The 18691-nt window shown below is 39.6% G+C and overlaps 1 protein-coding gene across 3 annotated transcripts in view; it reads left to right on the top strand.

Annotated features, from left to right (window-relative positions):
- LOC134624282 (uncharacterized) overlaps positions 1-15875 on the top strand; it is a 143094-nt gene extending 127219 nt beyond the window's left edge. For all 3 annotated transcript variants that reach the window (XM_063469246.1, XM_063469247.1, XM_063469245.1), the window contains 4 exons: positions 4272-4604; positions 7851-8177; positions 9117-9449; positions 13264-15875. In XM_063469246.1, coding sequence (XP_063325316.1) covers positions 4272-4604; positions 7851-8177; positions 9117-9449; positions 13264-13604 — 1334 coding nt within the window. In that variant the 3' untranslated portion in view covers positions 13605-15875. The remainder of the gene's footprint in view (positions 1-4271; positions 4605-7850; positions 8178-9116; positions 9450-13263) is intronic.
- Positions 15876-18691: the final 2816 nt, after the last annotated feature.

Genomic DNA, 18691 nt, shown 5'->3' with positions numbered 1-18691 from the left:
ATTATCAGGGTCGTCAGGGTGCTTGGAATCCTTGAAAATGTTTTTAATATCGTCTCCAAAAGTTGAATCTGTTCATCTGGACGTAGCGTTTTGTGGGAGAAACGTTTCGTCACTCATCCAAGTGACTTCTTCAGTCTCAGCTGACTGCAGGTTTCCCCAAACCTTATAAACAGTACATTTGCGTAATGACTGAAACCAGCCCACTGAAGGAACAATGGGCTGTGAGGTCAGTTCCTTAATCTTAATTATGCAAATTCTCATGACCATTCATCAACAACCACTGACCAAAACCCACTGATCAAAGAACACTGATCAATGGCCATGAGTACCATTCACAGAGAGTCGGGGAATGGCCGATGGCACAACACAGAAGAGCAACCTCGTCAGGCCAGGACTCTGCAGTCTATTTACACCTACAGGCCAGTGGACACTCTTTCAATGATGAGGATGTACACATCCTGGACAGCGAAGAACGCTGGTTTGAGAGCAGAGTCAAGGAGGCCATTTACGTGTAAAGGGAAAGACCATCTCTGAATCGAGGAGGGGGCCCAAGGGTACATCTTTCGCCATCTTACAATGCTGTGATTGCAGCCATTCCCCAACTCTCTGTAACTAAGTTACTAATTTAAAGTAACTTACCCAACACTGTAAACAACACTACATTGACTATACTGGCTTGGGGAGTGCCATTTTCTGCTTGGTAATTTGAACTCTCCCTAGTCAATCACTAACCTAACTTCTTTGAGTTAAGAAACTTCTTATCCACTTAAACTTGTTACCGCTGATGCCCATCTGTTTTATTTTAATCAATAATCAATAATCAATAATGATCATTTATCAGTACATTACCATTTTTTATATCTATAAAACGCTGACACTAGTGAGACTTAATCAGAGGTGTGAGCATCACAGCAGAAGCCTTTGTGCCAAAGTAACTGAGGATAAAACAGAATAATATGAAGGAGATTTTCTTGACCTGAATTTCTATAGCAGATAACCTTAAAAATATTCTGCAGTAGAAAAAAACTGGAAAAAAAAACCCATGACCCAACATATGAACATTACTTGATGCTGTGAAGTGAAGCAGAGCAAAGTTACAGAGGTTTGATTTAGAGACACAGCTAAGCATTTTGCAATTTCACGATTTTAAAAAGTTTTAATTTCTTCAGTATTGAAGAGTAGAAATTAGACTTTCTTGTCAGAAGACAGTTAAATAAATAAATTAAAAAAAATCTAAATTTTAATGAATTGATATCACATTATGTAAGCTATAATCAATTTTAATCAAAAGACTGATAATAAAACCCACCCCTAATTTTATCCAGTAATTCACAGTAATCCATTTAAGCCAATAATCCATTTAAGCTTTCTTAATGATCCTTCTAACTCCTGCATGTTTCCTTTTTTAGTTCATTAGGTTTTGGAAACATTTTTTAAATGGTTTTAAAGCCTCATTCTTTTGTTTAATGGCTAATGTACATTGTTGTGTCCACCATGGTACTAACGTTGTCTTTTTGTTCCCACTACTTTTAGGAATAGATTCTTTGGCTGCACTGACTATACGTTTACTGAGGTCTACATTCATTTCATTTATTGGTTTGTTTAAAATCCAGATTTGTCAAACTCGCTGAACACCTCAAACTTATCCCAGTTTTCCGTTTCAAATTTCCTTCTGTGTCTACTCTTATGAAAATAAAAACTGGATAGTGATCACCGCCTGCTGTGCTATCTTTGAATACTCTCCAGCTGCAAATACCAGGAAAGTTTATGAAACCAATGTAAGATCAACTGCTGATTCCTTACCCCCTCATATAATCTACCCATGACCTGATCCAGTATTTCATACTAACAACCCCTTATTCTTAATTAATCCTTCTAAAAATCCCCCTTACTGTCATTCAGATTCCCTTCTTACACTTATGTTACATAACTTTCTGGCACTGCCCAGAGCACCAGTCTTATATCCATCATTTTAAATTGTGTCCCTTTGTCAATTTTATGGTCAAAGTGCGTCCGAAAGTGGCTGTTAACAGTTAATCAATTTGACAATTTTGTTGGGTGTGCTTGCCAGAAGTACAACATGTCTTGAAGTTCTCCAGAGGCGTGGTAATGAACTAATCACATACATATATATATATATATATATATATATATATATATATATATATAGATATATATATATAGATATATATATATATATATATATATATATATATATAGATATATATATATATATATAGATATATATATATATATATAGATATAGATATATATATAGATATAGATATATATATAGATATATATATATATATATATATGACACACAAACACACACACACACAGTCTCTTGAATGAATACTACATCTGATATTCGTGATATTTATGTTGTGTAATGTTTTGAGAAGCCCCTTCAGATGAGTCTCCCCGTGTTTGAGATCAGAATGGATTTTTTCTCAAGATAGATCTTTGACATTGAAAAACTTTGCAGCTACTTTTATGATAATCTTTATTTTCTCAGTTTCAGTCTTTTCCTGAACAGTTAGTGATATATAATAATGGAATCATCCATCTATCCATCACTGAGAGTTGAAAAACTGTCTAAATTCTTTCATCTGTAATAAAATGATCTGTGTGGCTCCTCTAACAGGTGTAACAATTAAGTTTACCATCCAGGCATCCATGAAAACAGAATTTATCAAATTTAACGGAGTTAGAAGTTAGCAGGAAGTTAAATCGCTAGTTTTCACCTAAACATGATATACGATGTTCTGACTAAGAGATTTCTGAAAAAATTAAAACGTGCAACGTACTGCTATCACTTCCAACATAAATGAAGACAGGAAAGTAAAAAGTAGTGACATTTGTAGGATTACTGAAGTTGGACTAGCTGGTATATAATGATGTGCTACGTGATCGCTAGTGACACAGCTATGTTAGCATAACATAACAGTGACAATGACAGTGAAGCTCGAGGATGAACGGTAACTTTTTTTCCACTCAATAAAAGTTAACGTGAGGGTTCACAATGGTTAGGGACAAATGTAATCACATGGCAGGATGCTGTAAATGGACCAAACTTCAGTCAGGAGAACAACTGAGATAATCCATCCACAATATGAGGTTAGTCATTAATATACTGCTGCATGGGCTGGGATTTAGTGACATTGTAAGGTTTTACAAACTGAGCTTTAAAATAAATAGCGGTAATAAAAAGCGAGAGAGGCCGACAGTGATCCCTGACTGTTTTTAGGGCCTTTTTTAGATTAAACAGAACAAGATACAATGCATTAAAACATGTTAAAAACACAAAATCTTATTAAACGCAGGTTAGTTTGGGCCCAGAAGCAAGATTAATCACGACATCAATTAAAGACCGGATAGGCAGGTCGACTTGCTAACTGCTAGCTTAGCGCCAATCTATGGGCGTCACTTTCTGTGAGGTTGCTTCATTTGGATGCACCTTCATATAAAGCCCATGGAGCACTTAAAAAAAAGAAAAACTAGCTGAAAGAAACAGAAAAAATGAATGACATGCTCATAATTCAAACAGAATTCTAAAGAAGTAACAACCCAGCAAAAAACAGAGTAAATGGAAAAATAAAGTTTTACCAACCTCAGAAATCACCTCCACATCTGCTTTGGAATCTATGAGGAAGTTTGTGTGGAAAGTTTTTTTTTTTCTTTTTAGTTTTCTTTTAATTTTTTTCTGTTTATTACAGTAGATTGAAATGGATGAATGAAGAACTTCATTTTTTAATATTTTATTGGGTGAAGAGTTCTACAATGAAAGCTATCAAAAGAATATAAAACTCAGTTCAGTTTTATTTATATGGCACCCAATCAAAACAGTGGCCTCAGAGCGTTTTTAATATTATGAGACAAAGGCCCTAAAATAATACTGAGAACACCATCTCTGCCTAGCTATTCAAGTTTTGTTTTTGTTTTTTGAGGAAAGCGCCATCTCTGACACTCGGCTGAAATGGTTGGCTAAAAGGCTAAAATTTTGAGTGGCTGTATCTGTATAGCCAACACAATGGTTAACAAAACAAAAGAGTCGAGGTGTCCAACGGTCCAGACCTCTGCCTGATGAAACGCTGTGGTGGAGCTTCAGAGGACTGTGCATAAATGAATGCCCAAGTTTTTTTTGTTTTGTTTTGTTTTTTTCATTTCTTTTCTATAGCATTGTGGTTACATAAGTAAAAACTCTATCACAGTTATTTCTCCTCATCCTGCTACTCTTACAAAAGTCTTCCTCCTCCTCTGCTTCTCAGTCCCCAAGGTGGAGGTGGATTCAGGGGTGGAGTCTGTCCTGCTGCCCTTCAAAACCACACTTCACCTGCCTGAAGACACTAAAGTGGAGTGGAAAGACGGTCACAGAGACAACAGGAAGGTCCACGTGTATAAGAACGGCTGTGACCAGCTTGAAGAACAGCACCAGGTTTACAGAGACCGAACGAAGATGAATGAAGACCTGCTGAGAACTGGAGACCTCAGTCTGACCCTGACATACCCCACAGATGATGACAACAGGACCTACACCTGCACCGTCTACAGTGGGAAGGGAAAAATCCTGCTGATGAGAAGGGTGGAGCTGAAAGTCAGAGGTCAGTGCTGTAGATACAGGTCAAAGGTCAACAGTCCACCCATTAGCTGGATGCAGCTTGTATTGTGGCTCCTCCTTCTTCATCCAGAGGCTCCTTGTTAGCTTCAGGTCAGTTTAGTGTTGCATGCAAAACCCCAAATTCCCTAGGAGCAGGAATATGTGCGGCTTGGCTTTAAACCAGGGGTCTCCAACTCCCGGCCTCGAGGGCCGGTGTCCTGCAGGTTTTAGATCTCATCCTAAGTCTACACACCTGAATCAAATGATTAGTTCATTACCAGGTCTCTGGAAAACTGCAAGACATGTTGAGGAGGTCATTTAGCCATTTGAATCAGCTGTTTTGGATCAAGGACAGATGTAAAACCTGCAGGACACCGGCCCTCGAGGTCTGGAGTTGGGGACCCCTGTTCTAAACACTCAGGGTGAGGACTGAGTGAAGAGGTACAGGACAGAGCCTGTACCTGTACAAAGTTTCAGCACTGCGCTCACAGCTTTGAGATGTCCAATCACCAACTGGTTGCTTTTAGGAGTGTTCATGGATTTAAAGAGAGATTGGGGGATGTTTTTATTAGAGATGGACCGATCCAATATTACAGTCCGATATTGACCTAAATTACCGGATCGGATATGGGAGAGAAATAAAAAATGTAATCCGATCCATTAAGTATCACAAAAGCACCTCCCAAAACTTGCCACATGGCAAACTCAGCTCATGACCTTAACACATCAGAGCAGTATGCATCATGTGATAGAGCGGCTGTGGAGTGCGAGCCCTGTCGGCGATCTGGTGGAGCATTCAGAGCCTCGCTAATTGCTTCCAAACCAGCATTTCATCTCTGAGAAAGCTCCCCCAGAGAAGTAAAGCAAGTGTGTAAGTTCATCTCTGAATGTTTGTAAAGTATTTCCACGTTAAGCTTGACAACCGATATGGAGCCACAGCTGGACTGGCCATCGGCCACCAATGGTGATTTTTAGTTTTTATGGAGCAATGTTTATTATTATTATTGTTATTATTATTTTGTAACAGTATAAACAATCGAAGGTGGTGAATTGGCCAACTGGTCATGATCGACTCTGGGCTGGACCAATTACAGCCAAAGAGTTCAATCTGATCAATGATCAGCTGATAAGCTTTTTCTCTATTGTTTGTTTATCCCCCACTTTGCGCCAGAAAGAGGAAACCAGTGGACGTCGCGCTAAACAACAGCAGCATGTTTAAGCTTGATCAGCTGTTGTTAGAATTTATTTAATATTACCTTCTAGTATCAGCTGATGTTTGCTGGAACCACAGCTGTAAAAGCTGCTGGTCATTAGGGCTGTTCGATATAACGATATATATCAGATGATGTCTTGATGCATGCTTAGTCATCCAGGTAAGTAAATCTCCAAAAGTTGATTCTGTTCATCTGGACGTAGTGTTTTGGATGAGTGACTAAACGTTTCTCCCACAAAACGCTACGTCAAGATGAAAAGAATAAACTTTTGGAGATATATCGGATGATGATATAAAAACGTCTATCGTTTCATATTACACTATCGTTTGTTGTTGTCGCAAAATAAACTGTTTATGGCAATATTTTTTCATGGATTTGGTGGTCATTGTGGTGGCTATATTCATTTGTTAAAGTTCTCTCTTTCTTTATATTTAATATGTCCACACTACGGACGGAAAAGCGACTGTTTTTACGCGTTGTCGTTAGCAACTAGGACGGTAAAACAATGGCGTGGCTCCGCCGTCCGCTTGTTTGTTTGGCATATTAACCTTTCACAATAAAGCTCAAGATCCTGTTGAGACTTTTCAAAATAAACAAAATCCCGTGAAAGAGTATGCAGTGTTTACAGATGAGAAGCAAAAAAGCGGCGTTAGGTGCTAAAAAATAAACCTTAGACTCAAACGTTAGAACAAGATTTTCCCCGCAACACGCTGTGTAATAAATGCTCAAAAAGAAAACGGCGGCTGTTACAACTTATGTCTAAAAATGTATAGTTTCATGCATCGGTTAAAAGTGGGAAGGGAAGTTATGAACTGTTTCTGAGAGACAAATAACACCAGGATCCTTTTCCAAGTAGCTGACAGCTGGTAACTGTGCAGGGGCGGGTCTAGCAAAGTTTTGCCAGGGGGCCAGGTAGGGTATTAACAGGGAGAGGGGGGCACAAAGAAATACTTTTATTTGTTATTTCATTTAAAATGTCTAGCTTTTAATAAATAATTATCTGAATCTTACAACCAAAGTGGTCATCTGATTAAATGTATAGAAATCCATTATTGTATATAGTGACTATTAAGTCTAATATATACCCTAGTAATAGTAGTACCTATAGTACATTTTGCTTTGGGAAGGTACCATCTGTGCAGTCTGCAATTCTATTGAAGAAAAATGTTGAATCTATTTAACTATTGTAGAAAAATAATTGATTCCTGTGCATTTGTTTTACATGTGCATTAAATTAAAGTCAATTACGTCGATTAAGCATCATGAGGTGGAGGGTGGGGGGTTATTCCCTATTTTTTTTTTGCTGGGAGTTTGCAACCCTATTAGTTAGGTTGTTTAATATTTGCACTAAGTACTATTTAAAATACCTGAATAGGGGGGATGGTGCAGGTTTAAGTTTATTAGATTGATCAGTATTGCTGAACTGTGAAATATTTTGGGTGCAGTGTTTTTTTTGCATACTGGTATAACAGAATAGCTTTAGTGTTTTGTTTTTTTTAAAACTTGAGTATGAACTTATACAAAGTGCAGCAAGATACTAAAAAAATATTTTTAGCGATTATATAATACGCTATATTGGATTATATTGGTATTGGACATAAAGTCGTGTCATCTCTAGTTTTGGCAGGTCGACTCACTAACTTTTAGCGTAGCACCACCCTGTGGGCGTCACTTCCAATCTTTTATTGTCTTAGAGCTGTGAGTTTAGAGTTAGTCTGCCCATCAATACTGAAGTTCATTCATAAGCAAATTTAAAAAGACACACCTGTTAATTAAACTCATGTCGACTTTATCCATTTATTTCATTTTTCATCAAGTCAAGGAGACTGAATAAAGTCCTGTCCCACTAACAGCAGCTCCAACAGTCTGTTCACTGCTTTCTTCCTGTCAGTCTTCATCTTTCTGCTGCGTCTCCTCTTCACACTGACCACTTTCTATCTAACAGTGAGCTCCCAGTGAAGCAGCAGCATTCAGCCTGTTAGAGTCAACACAAATGTCTCCATCCAAGCTCATGTTGTGCTTTGTTGTCCTCTCAGTCCCCCAGGTGGAGGTGGATTCAGAGGTGGAGTCTGTCCAGCTGCCCTGCAAAACCACACTTCACCTGCCTGAAGACGGCAAAGTGGAGTGGATGGACAATTACGACAGAAAGCTCCACGTGTCTAAGAACGGCTCTGACCAGCCTGAAGAACAGCACCAGGTTTACAAAGACCGAACGAAGATGAATGAAGACCTGCTGAAAACTGGAGACCTCAGTCTGACCCTGAAATACCCCACAGATGGAGACAACCACACCTACACCTGCACTGTCTACAGCAGGGAGGGAAACATCCTGCTGAAGAAACAAGAGGAGCTGAAACTCAGAGGTCAGTGCTGTAGATACAGGTCAAAGGTCAGAGGTCATGTAGGAGTTTATTCTCTAAAAGCTTTTAGTTTGAATCTATTTTCAGTTCATTCAAATAAAATAAATTCTTTGATGTTTTGATTTAAAAGCCAAAAATGTCAGGCGGAGCAACTGTGTGTTTAATTGAACAGAATAAGAAGACCATTAAAAATGATCCTAACTTCAAAATAAAAGCCTCTGACATGATTTGAGTTTGGATCAAATCAATAGTTTTGTTAGTTTAGTCCAAATCAATGTAAATGTATAAATATCAATAGTTTTAAAGCTGCTGAGATCATTCAAACACTTTGATCCAGTCATTTGGATGTTGTCAAATGTCAGGGTGGAGCAGCCATAAATATGAGGCTTTTATTGTGAAGTGAAAATGATGAGTGTGATGATCCAGAGGAGCCCATGGGGTCTTTGTGGCTGGATGCAAAGGTTTGTAGCTCTCCTTGTAAAGAGAAATAGTTTGAAGCTACAGAGGAGCGTCTGCAGAAGAAGACAGGGGAAAGAGGAAGAAGCTGAGGCCGCTGGAGAAAAGACAGGAAAAGAAAATCAGCTTTATTTGTTGGAGGCCGTTTGTTCATCACACTGAAATATTCCCACTTTAGAGACATGAAACAAACTGAGCTGTGTGATGAAGTGAGTGTGACAGAAACACTCAGACTGTGTTTCTCTGCTTCATCAAGTCAAATCTGGTCCTCAGAGACTGAATAAAGTCCTGTCCCACTAACAGCAGCTCCAACAGTCTGTTCACTGCTTTCTTCCTGTCAGTCTTCATCTTTCTGCTGCGTCTCCTCTTCACACTGACCACTTTCTATCTAACAGTGAGCTCCCAGTGAAGCAGCAGCATTCAGCCTGTTAGAGTCAACACAAATGTCTCCATCCAAGCTCATGTTGTGCTTTGTTGTCCTCTCAGTCCCCCAGGTGGAGGTGGAGGTGGATTCAGGGGTGGAGTTTGTCGAGCTGCCCTTCAAAACCACACTTCACCTGCCTGAAGATGCTAAAGTGGAGTGGAAGATGGGTTCATACACAACAGTCCATGTGTATGAGAACGGCTCTGACCAGCCTGAAGAACAGCACCAGGATTACAGAGACCGAACGAAGAGGAATAAAGACCTGCTGAAAACTGGAGACCTCAGTCTGACCCTGAAATACCCCACAGATGGAGACAGCTCCACCTACAACTGCACCGTCAGCAGCAGGGAGGGAAACATCCTGATGAAGAAACACGTGAAGCTCACTGTCAGAGGTCAGTGCTGTAGATACAGGTCAAAGGTCAGAGGTCAGACTCATGATGGTGGTTCAGTCTCAGTGGGCTCCATCCAATAATGTTACAGTGTTAGCATGTCTGATGTTTGTGGTTGTTTTGGTTTTTATTTGATTTCCAGCCAAATGTAAAAGCTTCAGCAGATGAACTGTAGGAGCAAAGTTCATGTGTGAGACTTCATCTGAAAGGTAACATCTTCTAGTTTCTGAACATGTGTTTGTTTAGCATGTGGCTAAAACACAGGCTAAGCTAAGTCAGTTCAAATCTCAGTAAAAACCTTCTTTGGTCCTCATCTATAATCAGTCATATCTGAGTCCCAATAACTAGAAGATGATTTCTAGCAGAACTGTGAAAATCTCCACATCCTTTCTCCATGTTATCATCCAAAGCTGTGTGAAGTTTCAGAGCTCTGCAGCTAACAGAGACTTTCAGTTTGCTGCTCTCTTCCTCTGACAGCTCCATTCTTAGGGAGCGTTAGTTCTCTGTTTCACTTTATTCCACTTATTCAGTCTGATGTTCTCTGATCTGTTTCTCTTGTTTAGTGTCTTAAATGCTGCCAGTGCCTCTCTTTGCTTTAACCAACCTTTCTCTTTATTTCTGAGCTTTTTAAGGACTTTAACTGATGCATCAACCTTTGAAAATGGAAAGAAATCAGTCAGATTCATGGCTGCATCAAAGTGTCACATGTAGTTCTCCCACATCAGCTGGATTATATCTATAGCAGCAAACAGCAGCTGATCCACAAATCTTTGTCCGTGCTTATGATTTTGTTTACATCATATTCGACATCAATTTACAATTAAATTACTCAAATTTGCAAAATAAAACATCTCTCTTATACAACTATGCATTACTGCAATGTATTGTCAATACTCACTTTTTTAACACTGCAAAACGCTTCTTCAAATATAATATGAAAACATTACAACTTACAACCAAGCTAAGTAAAGTTATTGCATATGCGACAATTATTAATCAAACAATTCAGATAAATTCAGTTACTCAACAATAAAGTGCAAAACAGACTTAAACTAAAGGAGACATACAATATGTGCTCACCGATCTCAGTGCATCACGGCCGAAGACAATGGTATGGTGTCTCTAGGTCGGAACATGCGGAGCTCTAAACAATGTAACAGGGCATGTTTTTCTTTAACTCTTTAATGACATTAATATAACGTCTCAACGTGAGAACAAATAAACAAATTGCGCTTCAAGTCTTACCTTACTTCTGGAAGCAGATTGAGATGAACTTTCAGGCAGTTGATAACAACTAGAGCTAACGAAAGCTAACATTTTAGCTCCACGCTGTACCTTTTAAAGTTGCCAGAAAACTGCAGCATCCGCCTGTTTACTCACTGCGGCTACTTTCAGCATGGAAGACAGCTAATAACCAGCAAACCTATGTGCAGCAGAGTTCGTTGAAAACTTATACCTAATACTTTTCAATTCGAAAACTTCTGTCTCTCAGTAAGCAAAAGGTTGCAGCGCAGGACTCTTTTTCTCCTGCCCGAACGTCGCTACATACAGTGTTGCCAACGCCTCAGTAAGGAAAATTGCTATTGGCTGTCCTAAAAGTCCCTAGAAGTCGCTAAATGTCATCGCCTAATTTGCATAATTGGTCACGCTAATGTAATTGTAACCTATGTTGTAGGAGAGAGAAATAACATCGTGGAAGAGACATAAAGTGAGTAAAAAACACCTTAAATGCATTTAGAATTTTTTTGAACCACAAATTAAATTTCTTTTAGCAATTATTGTTTTTTTAATGTCACAATTCCAACCCTGCTCCTTTATCCGGGCTTGGACCGGCAAAAGTGACCCGAAACAGGCACTCTCGTAGAGTTACTTGTGTGTGTGTGTTTATAAGTAGTTTTAAACCTGGTGATCCACAAAACAACATAACAGTAAAAAAAAAGAAGTGACTGCGTTACATTCAGTGCGGGAGCAGCGGCTTTGCTCATGCGTAATTCATTTGCAGTTTGGACGCATAGGTGTGCACATCTCCTACCCTGATAGCAGCTAGGGGAGGACTATCCTCCGCCTGTGAGCGCTTTGGCACAGGCGAGGTGCCCACCGCAGCACCTGCTGCTTGCTGAGAGTAAGAGCGATACGCGCTTTCATGTCAAAAGGTCCTCATAAATAAGTCTCCAATAATACCAGAAAAAGTCGCCAGATTTGTCGCTAGTCGCTTTTTAGAAAAAAAGTCGTTAAGGGGGTCTGAAAACTCACTAAATATAGCTACAAAGTCGCTACGTTGGCAACAGTGGCTACACACTAGTGGTGGGCGGATCGATCCAAATATCGATTGTATCGATACCAAGTCGGCATCGGTACCCAATCGATACAAGCCTGGTGAGATTGATTCTTGACTGTGAGTTCCGCTCCTGCTTGCAATGCTGTGCTTTCGGCAAAGACAAAACATGCTGGTCACCAGACTCGCCGCTCCTGTGTCAGCGCAGAGCAGGCACACTTTGCTCCCTCCCCTCTCTTGTGTTTATATTTTTCTGTCACGTGACGTGACTTAGAAGCTTTGGGGGTTGTTAAGTTGTTTACATATTGTTTATATTTTCACGAGTTGTTTTTGTTGATGAGAATTTTAATTGTCATTTTTATATTATAGTTTCTCAACAGTACTTGATTTAATTTGTTTACTGGTTTGCGTGCACTATAAGATTTTTCTAAAAAAAAAAAAAAAAAAAAAAAAACTTGAACCATCACAGCAGACCCGATGGCGTTTTCATGCTTCGCAGCATCATTTATTCTTACAGCTGCAGCTCTCCTGCTGCCAGGTGTACACATCACCAACAAAAACAACACAAGCAGAGCACAGGTTTTAAGCTGGCAAGGCATGATTGTAGATGCCGTGCAGGTGAGTCCATCTCACCTGCAGCAGCATGGCAGACCAGCCAGAATAATAAAGTATTTTCTATTTAATTGTAAACTTTGTCCTAATCATGTCCTGGGTTTTAACTATTTAATATAAAAAAGGAAAAATCACAAAAAACACTTAAGATCATAAAATAATTGAGATTCAGCACTTCAATGACGCTTTGACCTTATCTATTGAAAAGTATCGGTATTGATATCGATATCAGCGATACTGACCCGAATCAGGTCGATACCACAATATGCAGTAACGCATGCCACTACAACACACACAGGTACCAGTGAAGACAGAGCAGGTGGGTGGGACACACAGTGACAGGCTGCTTTCCCATTGGTCAACACATTCTAGAACCTTTGTATTCTGATTGGTTGGGCAGGCTATCTATCTCTCCTCATATCTATCACTTCTTAAAGTGATACCGTCATTTTATGTGGGTTACACATAGAACACTGATGGGAACATTTTTCTGCACAATAAGTACTTTGACTTTTCATACTTTATGTCCAATTTGCCAGTACTGCAGTTTGGTGTGTAGTGAGGTGTTTTCATGGTGTTTTATTGGTGCTTTTACTAAAGGAAGGTTTCTATCAAATTCTTCCAAATGTTGTCAAACTGAGCTGTGTGATGAAGTGAGTGTGACAGAAACACTCAGACTGTGTTTCTCTGCTTCATCAAGTCAAATCTGGTCCTCAGAGACTGAATAAAGTCCTGTCCCACTAACAGCAGCTCCAACAGTCTGTTCACTGCTTTCTTCCTGTCAGTCTTCATCTTTCTGCTGCGTCTCCTCTTCACACTGACCACTTTCTATCTAACAGTGAGCTCCCAGTGAAGCAGCAGCATTCAGCCTGTTAGAGTCAACACAAATGTCTCCATCCAAGCTCATGTTGTACTTTGTTGTCCTCTCAGTCCCCTATATAGAGGTGGATTCAGGGGTGGAGTCTGTCCAGCTGCCCTTCATCACCACACTTCACCTGCCTGAAGACGCTAAAGTGGAGTGGAAGGACAATTACGACAGGAAGGTCCACGTGTATGAGAACGGCTCTGACCAGCCTGAAGAACAGCACCAGGTTTACAGAAGACGAACGAAGATGAATGAAGACCTGCTGAAAACTGGAGACCTCAGTCTGACCCTGAAACACCCCACAGACAGAGACCCTAGGACCTACACCTGCACCGTCTACAGCAGGGAGGGAAACACCCTGCTGATGAGAAGGGTGGTGCTGTATGTCAGTAGGTCAGTGCTGTAGATATAGGTCAAAGGTCAGAGGTCATGTAGGAGTTTATTCTCTAAAAGCTTTTAGTTTGAATCTATTTTCAGTTCATTCAAATAAAATAAATTCTTTGATGTTTTGATCTAAAAGCCAAAAATGTCAGGCGGAGCAACTGTGTGTTTAAATGAACAGACTAAGAAGACCATTAAAAATGATCCTAACTTCAAAATAAATAGTTGTTAACAATAGTTTTGTTAGTTTAGTCCAAATCAATGTAAATGTATAAATATCAATAGTTTTAAAGCTGCTGAGATCATTCAAACACTTTGATCCAGTTATTTGGATGTTGTCAAATGTCAGGGTGGAGCAGCCATAAATATGAGGCTTTTATTGTGAAAATGATGAGTGTGATGATCCAGAGGAGACCATGGGGTGTTTGTGGCTGGATGCAAAGGTTTGTAGCTCTCCTTGTAAAGAGAAACAGCTTGAAGCTACAGAGGAGCGTCTGCAGAAGAAGACAGGGGAAAGAGGAAGAAGCTGAGGCCGCTGGAGAAAAGACAGGAAAAGAAAATCAGCTTTATTTGTTGGAGGCCGTTTGTTCATCACACTGAAATATTCCCACTTTAGAGACATGAAACAAAGTGAAGTGTGGATTGATGTTTGTCTCAATGATTTGGGCCCTGGAATCATTTCTTCATCTCCCACTTTAAGACATATTAATGTCAGCCTCACATGTCCCACAGTGGACAGATTTCTATTTCTAGATGATATTTGGAGGATTTCCATGTGTTTCTCTGCTGTCACAGCTCTTTGTGATATTTGAGCGCAGCTGTAATGTTTGTGTGGTTAAAGCCACCAGACTCCACTGACAAAAACTTTCATTTTAGCCGGAGAACACGGGGCTGCTGTGGGACTTTGTGTTTGCAAAGATTTCTATTGGAGGCATTTTTGCCTTTATTATATAGGTGCAGAGAGTAGACAGGAAAGTGGGGAGAGAGTGAGGGACACACAGGCACCTGTAGTAAGCCCCGCCTTCAGTCCACCTGCTCAGCCAGGTGAGCTATAGCGCTGCTTTAACATGTTAGTGTAGAGTGAATGAAAGTGAGTGATGGAGGCAGCAGGAAACTAACAGGCTGTTTGTTCTGAGAGGTCACATGACTGTTTTTCTCAGCAGAGTCTGATGGATTTGATGAGACCATGAGAGCGGCTTCAGTTCCTCATCAGAAAGAGTCTGACAGAAGCTCCTCCCTCTATACCCCAGTAGACTTCTATTAGACTGCTCCAGATTGCTCAGGGACTTAGTCAGTTCTCACACTCCAGTTTATTCTGACCGGGACTCCATTTCCCAGCTTTTCAACTAAAAGCAACACTTTCCAGTTCAGTGGAGTCCAGTGGGTGGTGCCGCCTCCACTTCTGCCTACTGACTCCTCAGCCTGTCTATTGTACTGAAGTGCCACTCAGCTTTGTTCCATATTTGGGTCAACACCGTGAAGTGTCCTTTAGTGAGTTTAAAGTAAAAACAAAAACATGAACTGCAGGTTCCTGACACGTGGACTGTGAGCACAGAAACACACGGTCATACATACAACTATAGCAAGCTTGCAGTAATTTTAAATTGACGTGTTATTCTAATGTCTGTCTCTCTGTAAATCCTGTAACAGACTGGTCACCTGTCCAGGTGTGCTTTACCTATGACTACAGGCTCTAGCCCCCCACCCTCCCCCATGACCCTGAACTGAATATGCAGAAGAAAATGGATAGACCTAGAAATCTGAGCTGTTGGTGGGTCCTTGCAGTTTGGTTACAATATTATAAAAGTAATTACCAGGAAACTATTTTAAAGCAACTATTGTGTTACTTTAAAAATGTTTAAATATTTGTTTAAAAAAAAATTCTAGTTAACCCTCACATTTAGATTTAGGTGGTTAGAACTTCACTGTATGATTTTGTATAACCTTTTCATATTTAGATGAAGTATGTGTCAAGTATGAATTCTAAAAAAAAGAAAAAAAAACTGTTTATCTAGGCGTAACGATGTTTCACTATGTTATCTGTTAACTGTTGTGCTCAGAAGGATGAAACTTGGGGCCAGCGCCAGGAGGTTCCTGGGAAAAGATAGTGGGAGTTGCTCTCTGCCAAGCCACACCCTGTGGGACAGAAACCTGTTGTAACTAAAAGATACAGAGAGTTGTGTGTGGGAGGTATAAAAGAGTGGCTGAGATGTCCAAAGGGCAGAGCTGGCATGACTGTCAACTGTGATGTTTGATGTGTGTTGGCTCTCCTGCATGCATGCAGTAATAAAATAGCTTGACCACAGCTGACTGTGTTGCAGACCTTTTTATTTTTTACAGAAAATTCCACAACAACTTGGATCCTCTCTGAATGGAACTTACTACAATACTAAAATATAAATGACTAAACAGACTTGAACACACTAAAGCAGGGGTCGGCAACCTTTCTGATGATGAGTGCCATCTAAAATTTCCTCAGAAGTCAATGTGCCATATGATTGCATTAGCAATAAATTTAATAACGCTCTATATTAACAGTTACACACTATATAGAACCACCTTATAGAATTATATTTGTTCGCAGATGTTGGCAGCTATCAGCGAATAGTTATCAGCTATTTTGAAACAAAAAAAGACTCTTTTTTTCCATAACAAGAACTCCATAACAGCAAATGAACTGTACAACAGAAAATACAAATGCTATTTATGGTCTCCTCACAACAATGATAAGAAAAATAATAAACTGAGCCAATATGGCATGTTCGTTAATTCACATGTTAGTGTGATCTCTGGTCTCCCACTCAGAGACACAGGTCTCCGAGTGTCCAGCATTCAGACGGCTACCTGAGGACACTCTTCATGTGAGAGAAAATCTGCTCACACAGATATGTAGAGCCAAATACTGTCAATAAGGCCTCTGCAATGTTCTGAAGACAGGTAGTGATGTCCAGCAGGTGAAAATGCAAGCTCCATGAACACTCACAGCCAGTGATGGGAATAACGGCGTTACTTTTTTCAGTAACGAGTAATCTAACTAATTACTATTCCTATCGTTACAACGCCGTTGCAGTTACTAACAAGAAAATGCGGTCTGTTACTATTTTTCAACAAACAGACGGTTGAAGCTGTGTTCAGCTTACCGCATCTGATATCAGTTGCACAGAAGTAGCTGTAAGTAATCTGGACTGCTGTCCAGATTACTTACAGCTGTTTGACTGAGGAAGAATAAAGTAGTCGTGGTAAGCCAATCACATGACCACTTAAAGACAAAGCAACAAGGTGATATATACCAGTTTTTAAATTGTGTTGATAGGCCACGTAAAACCAGAGTCATGATAAACAATATATACGCGGCGTTTTTTTCCTCAATAGTTTCATCACGTTTACTGTCTAAGGACAGCGCAGCAAGCACTCTCTGCTTATGAGCAATAAACCAAAACACAACAGGGGAAGTTTTAGGAGTGACGGAGAGAGAGAGAGAGAGAGAAAGACAGCAGAAAAAGAGAGAGAGCGAGTTTTGAGATGTGAGAGATTTGTGAAATTTAACATGTTTGGAATGTGTAGTTAATGTGTAGTGTTGTGGATAGTTTTGTGTTGTGTGAAACAGGAGTGATACACCTGCTGCTGTCAGACCTGCAGGTATCAGGCTGTGATGTTCTCCTTTATAGTGGACAGAAATGATTTTTTTGGAGTGGCACAAATAATTTGTGTGGCATCTTATTGAAGAACAGCTGATTGTTCTGTAAATAGTTTGAAATGGTTATTTAAAAAAGGGTAAAAGGTAAATGGATGCAAATAACTTTGTTGTTTGCAAAACTTGTGCATATGATTTTAAAATTGACAATTTATATTTGCATTTAAAGTTATGAAATATGATTCATTAAACATGTTTGTGGTTGTTACAGTAAAAAACATAACTTTTTCTACTCTGATTTTATGTTTTTTGTCTGATTTTAGATCAGTTGTGTTAGTACAGTATGTCAAAATGAAAACATAACTAAATTCAGACACGTGAGGTTGTGCTGAAAAGGATGATACCAAACAAGGCAAAGTAAATAGTTTTTAAAGGTGACATGTAGAGGAAACATCAAAAGTAGTTAAAAATGGCCAATTATACCCTGGACCCCAGAGGGTTAAAAGTTTTTTTAAAGTAACGCAAGAGTTACTTTTCAAGTAATTAATTACTTTTAGTATATTGTAACTCAGTTACTAACTCAGTTACTTTTTTGAAGAAGTAACTAGTAACTATAATTACTTAATTTTTTCAAAGTAACTTGCCCAACACTGCTCACAGCTATGGATTCCAGCTGCTTTGATGTTGCATTAACTGGCATTAACTCAGCCAGTTAATGCGAGACAAACCCAGTTGCTCATTAAACCTTTCTGGTTTGATCAGAAAAGAAAACATTGGTCCATACACCTGAAAGTCCCAAAAATGCATTGTGAATTCTGTCTCGAGTCTACGGATGTATCTGTGTATTTCCGTGGTGCTGATGCTGCGCTGAGCGAACAGCTCCTGAAGCTTTTGAGGTGTCGGAATGTGGAAAGCTAACAACGTCCCTCTCACCAGTAGGCTAAGTTATTTTTAGCCAATTACAAGTTGAATCTGGTAATTGGGGTTGTTAGCTAAGATACCGTCATTAAGAAGTGGCACAACTAATGTGTCTATGCGAGCTAATTTGCGATGTGCACCGCTGGCACGGCAATTTATTTTTTAATGCACCTTCTCAGATGAATTCACTGCGTGTTGTGCCCAGGGCTGGACTGGGACAAAAAATTGGGCATTTTGACGAGAGACCGGCCCACCAGGTATTAAAGCCATAAAGCCTTTGAATGAAAACAAACGCTGTTGTGACAGTGATGTACACTGTCTTGTTGGTATATGTATGATTTCTATATATTTTACGTCAGATAAAAACTTTGGTTGTAAGATTCAGATAATTGTTTAATAACAGCCAGACATTTTAAATGAGAATTAGAAAGTATTTCTTTGTGCCCCCTTTCCCTGTTAATGCCCTACCTGGCCCCACTGGCAAAACTTTGCTAGACCCGCCCCTGCACTGTTACCAGCTGTCCGCTATGTAGAAAAGGATCCTGGTGTTATTTGTCTCT

This window comes from Pelmatolapia mariae, linkage group LG3_W (assembly GCF_036321145.2).
Source record: "Pelmatolapia mariae isolate MD_Pm_ZW linkage group LG3_W, Pm_UMD_F_2, whole genome shotgun sequence".
Taxonomy (NCBI): Eukaryota; Metazoa; Chordata; class Actinopteri; order Cichliformes; family Cichlidae; genus Pelmatolapia; species Pelmatolapia mariae.
The sequence above is the reverse complement of the archived record's forward strand: the minus strand, read 5'-3'. Positions and strand labels throughout refer to the sequence as shown.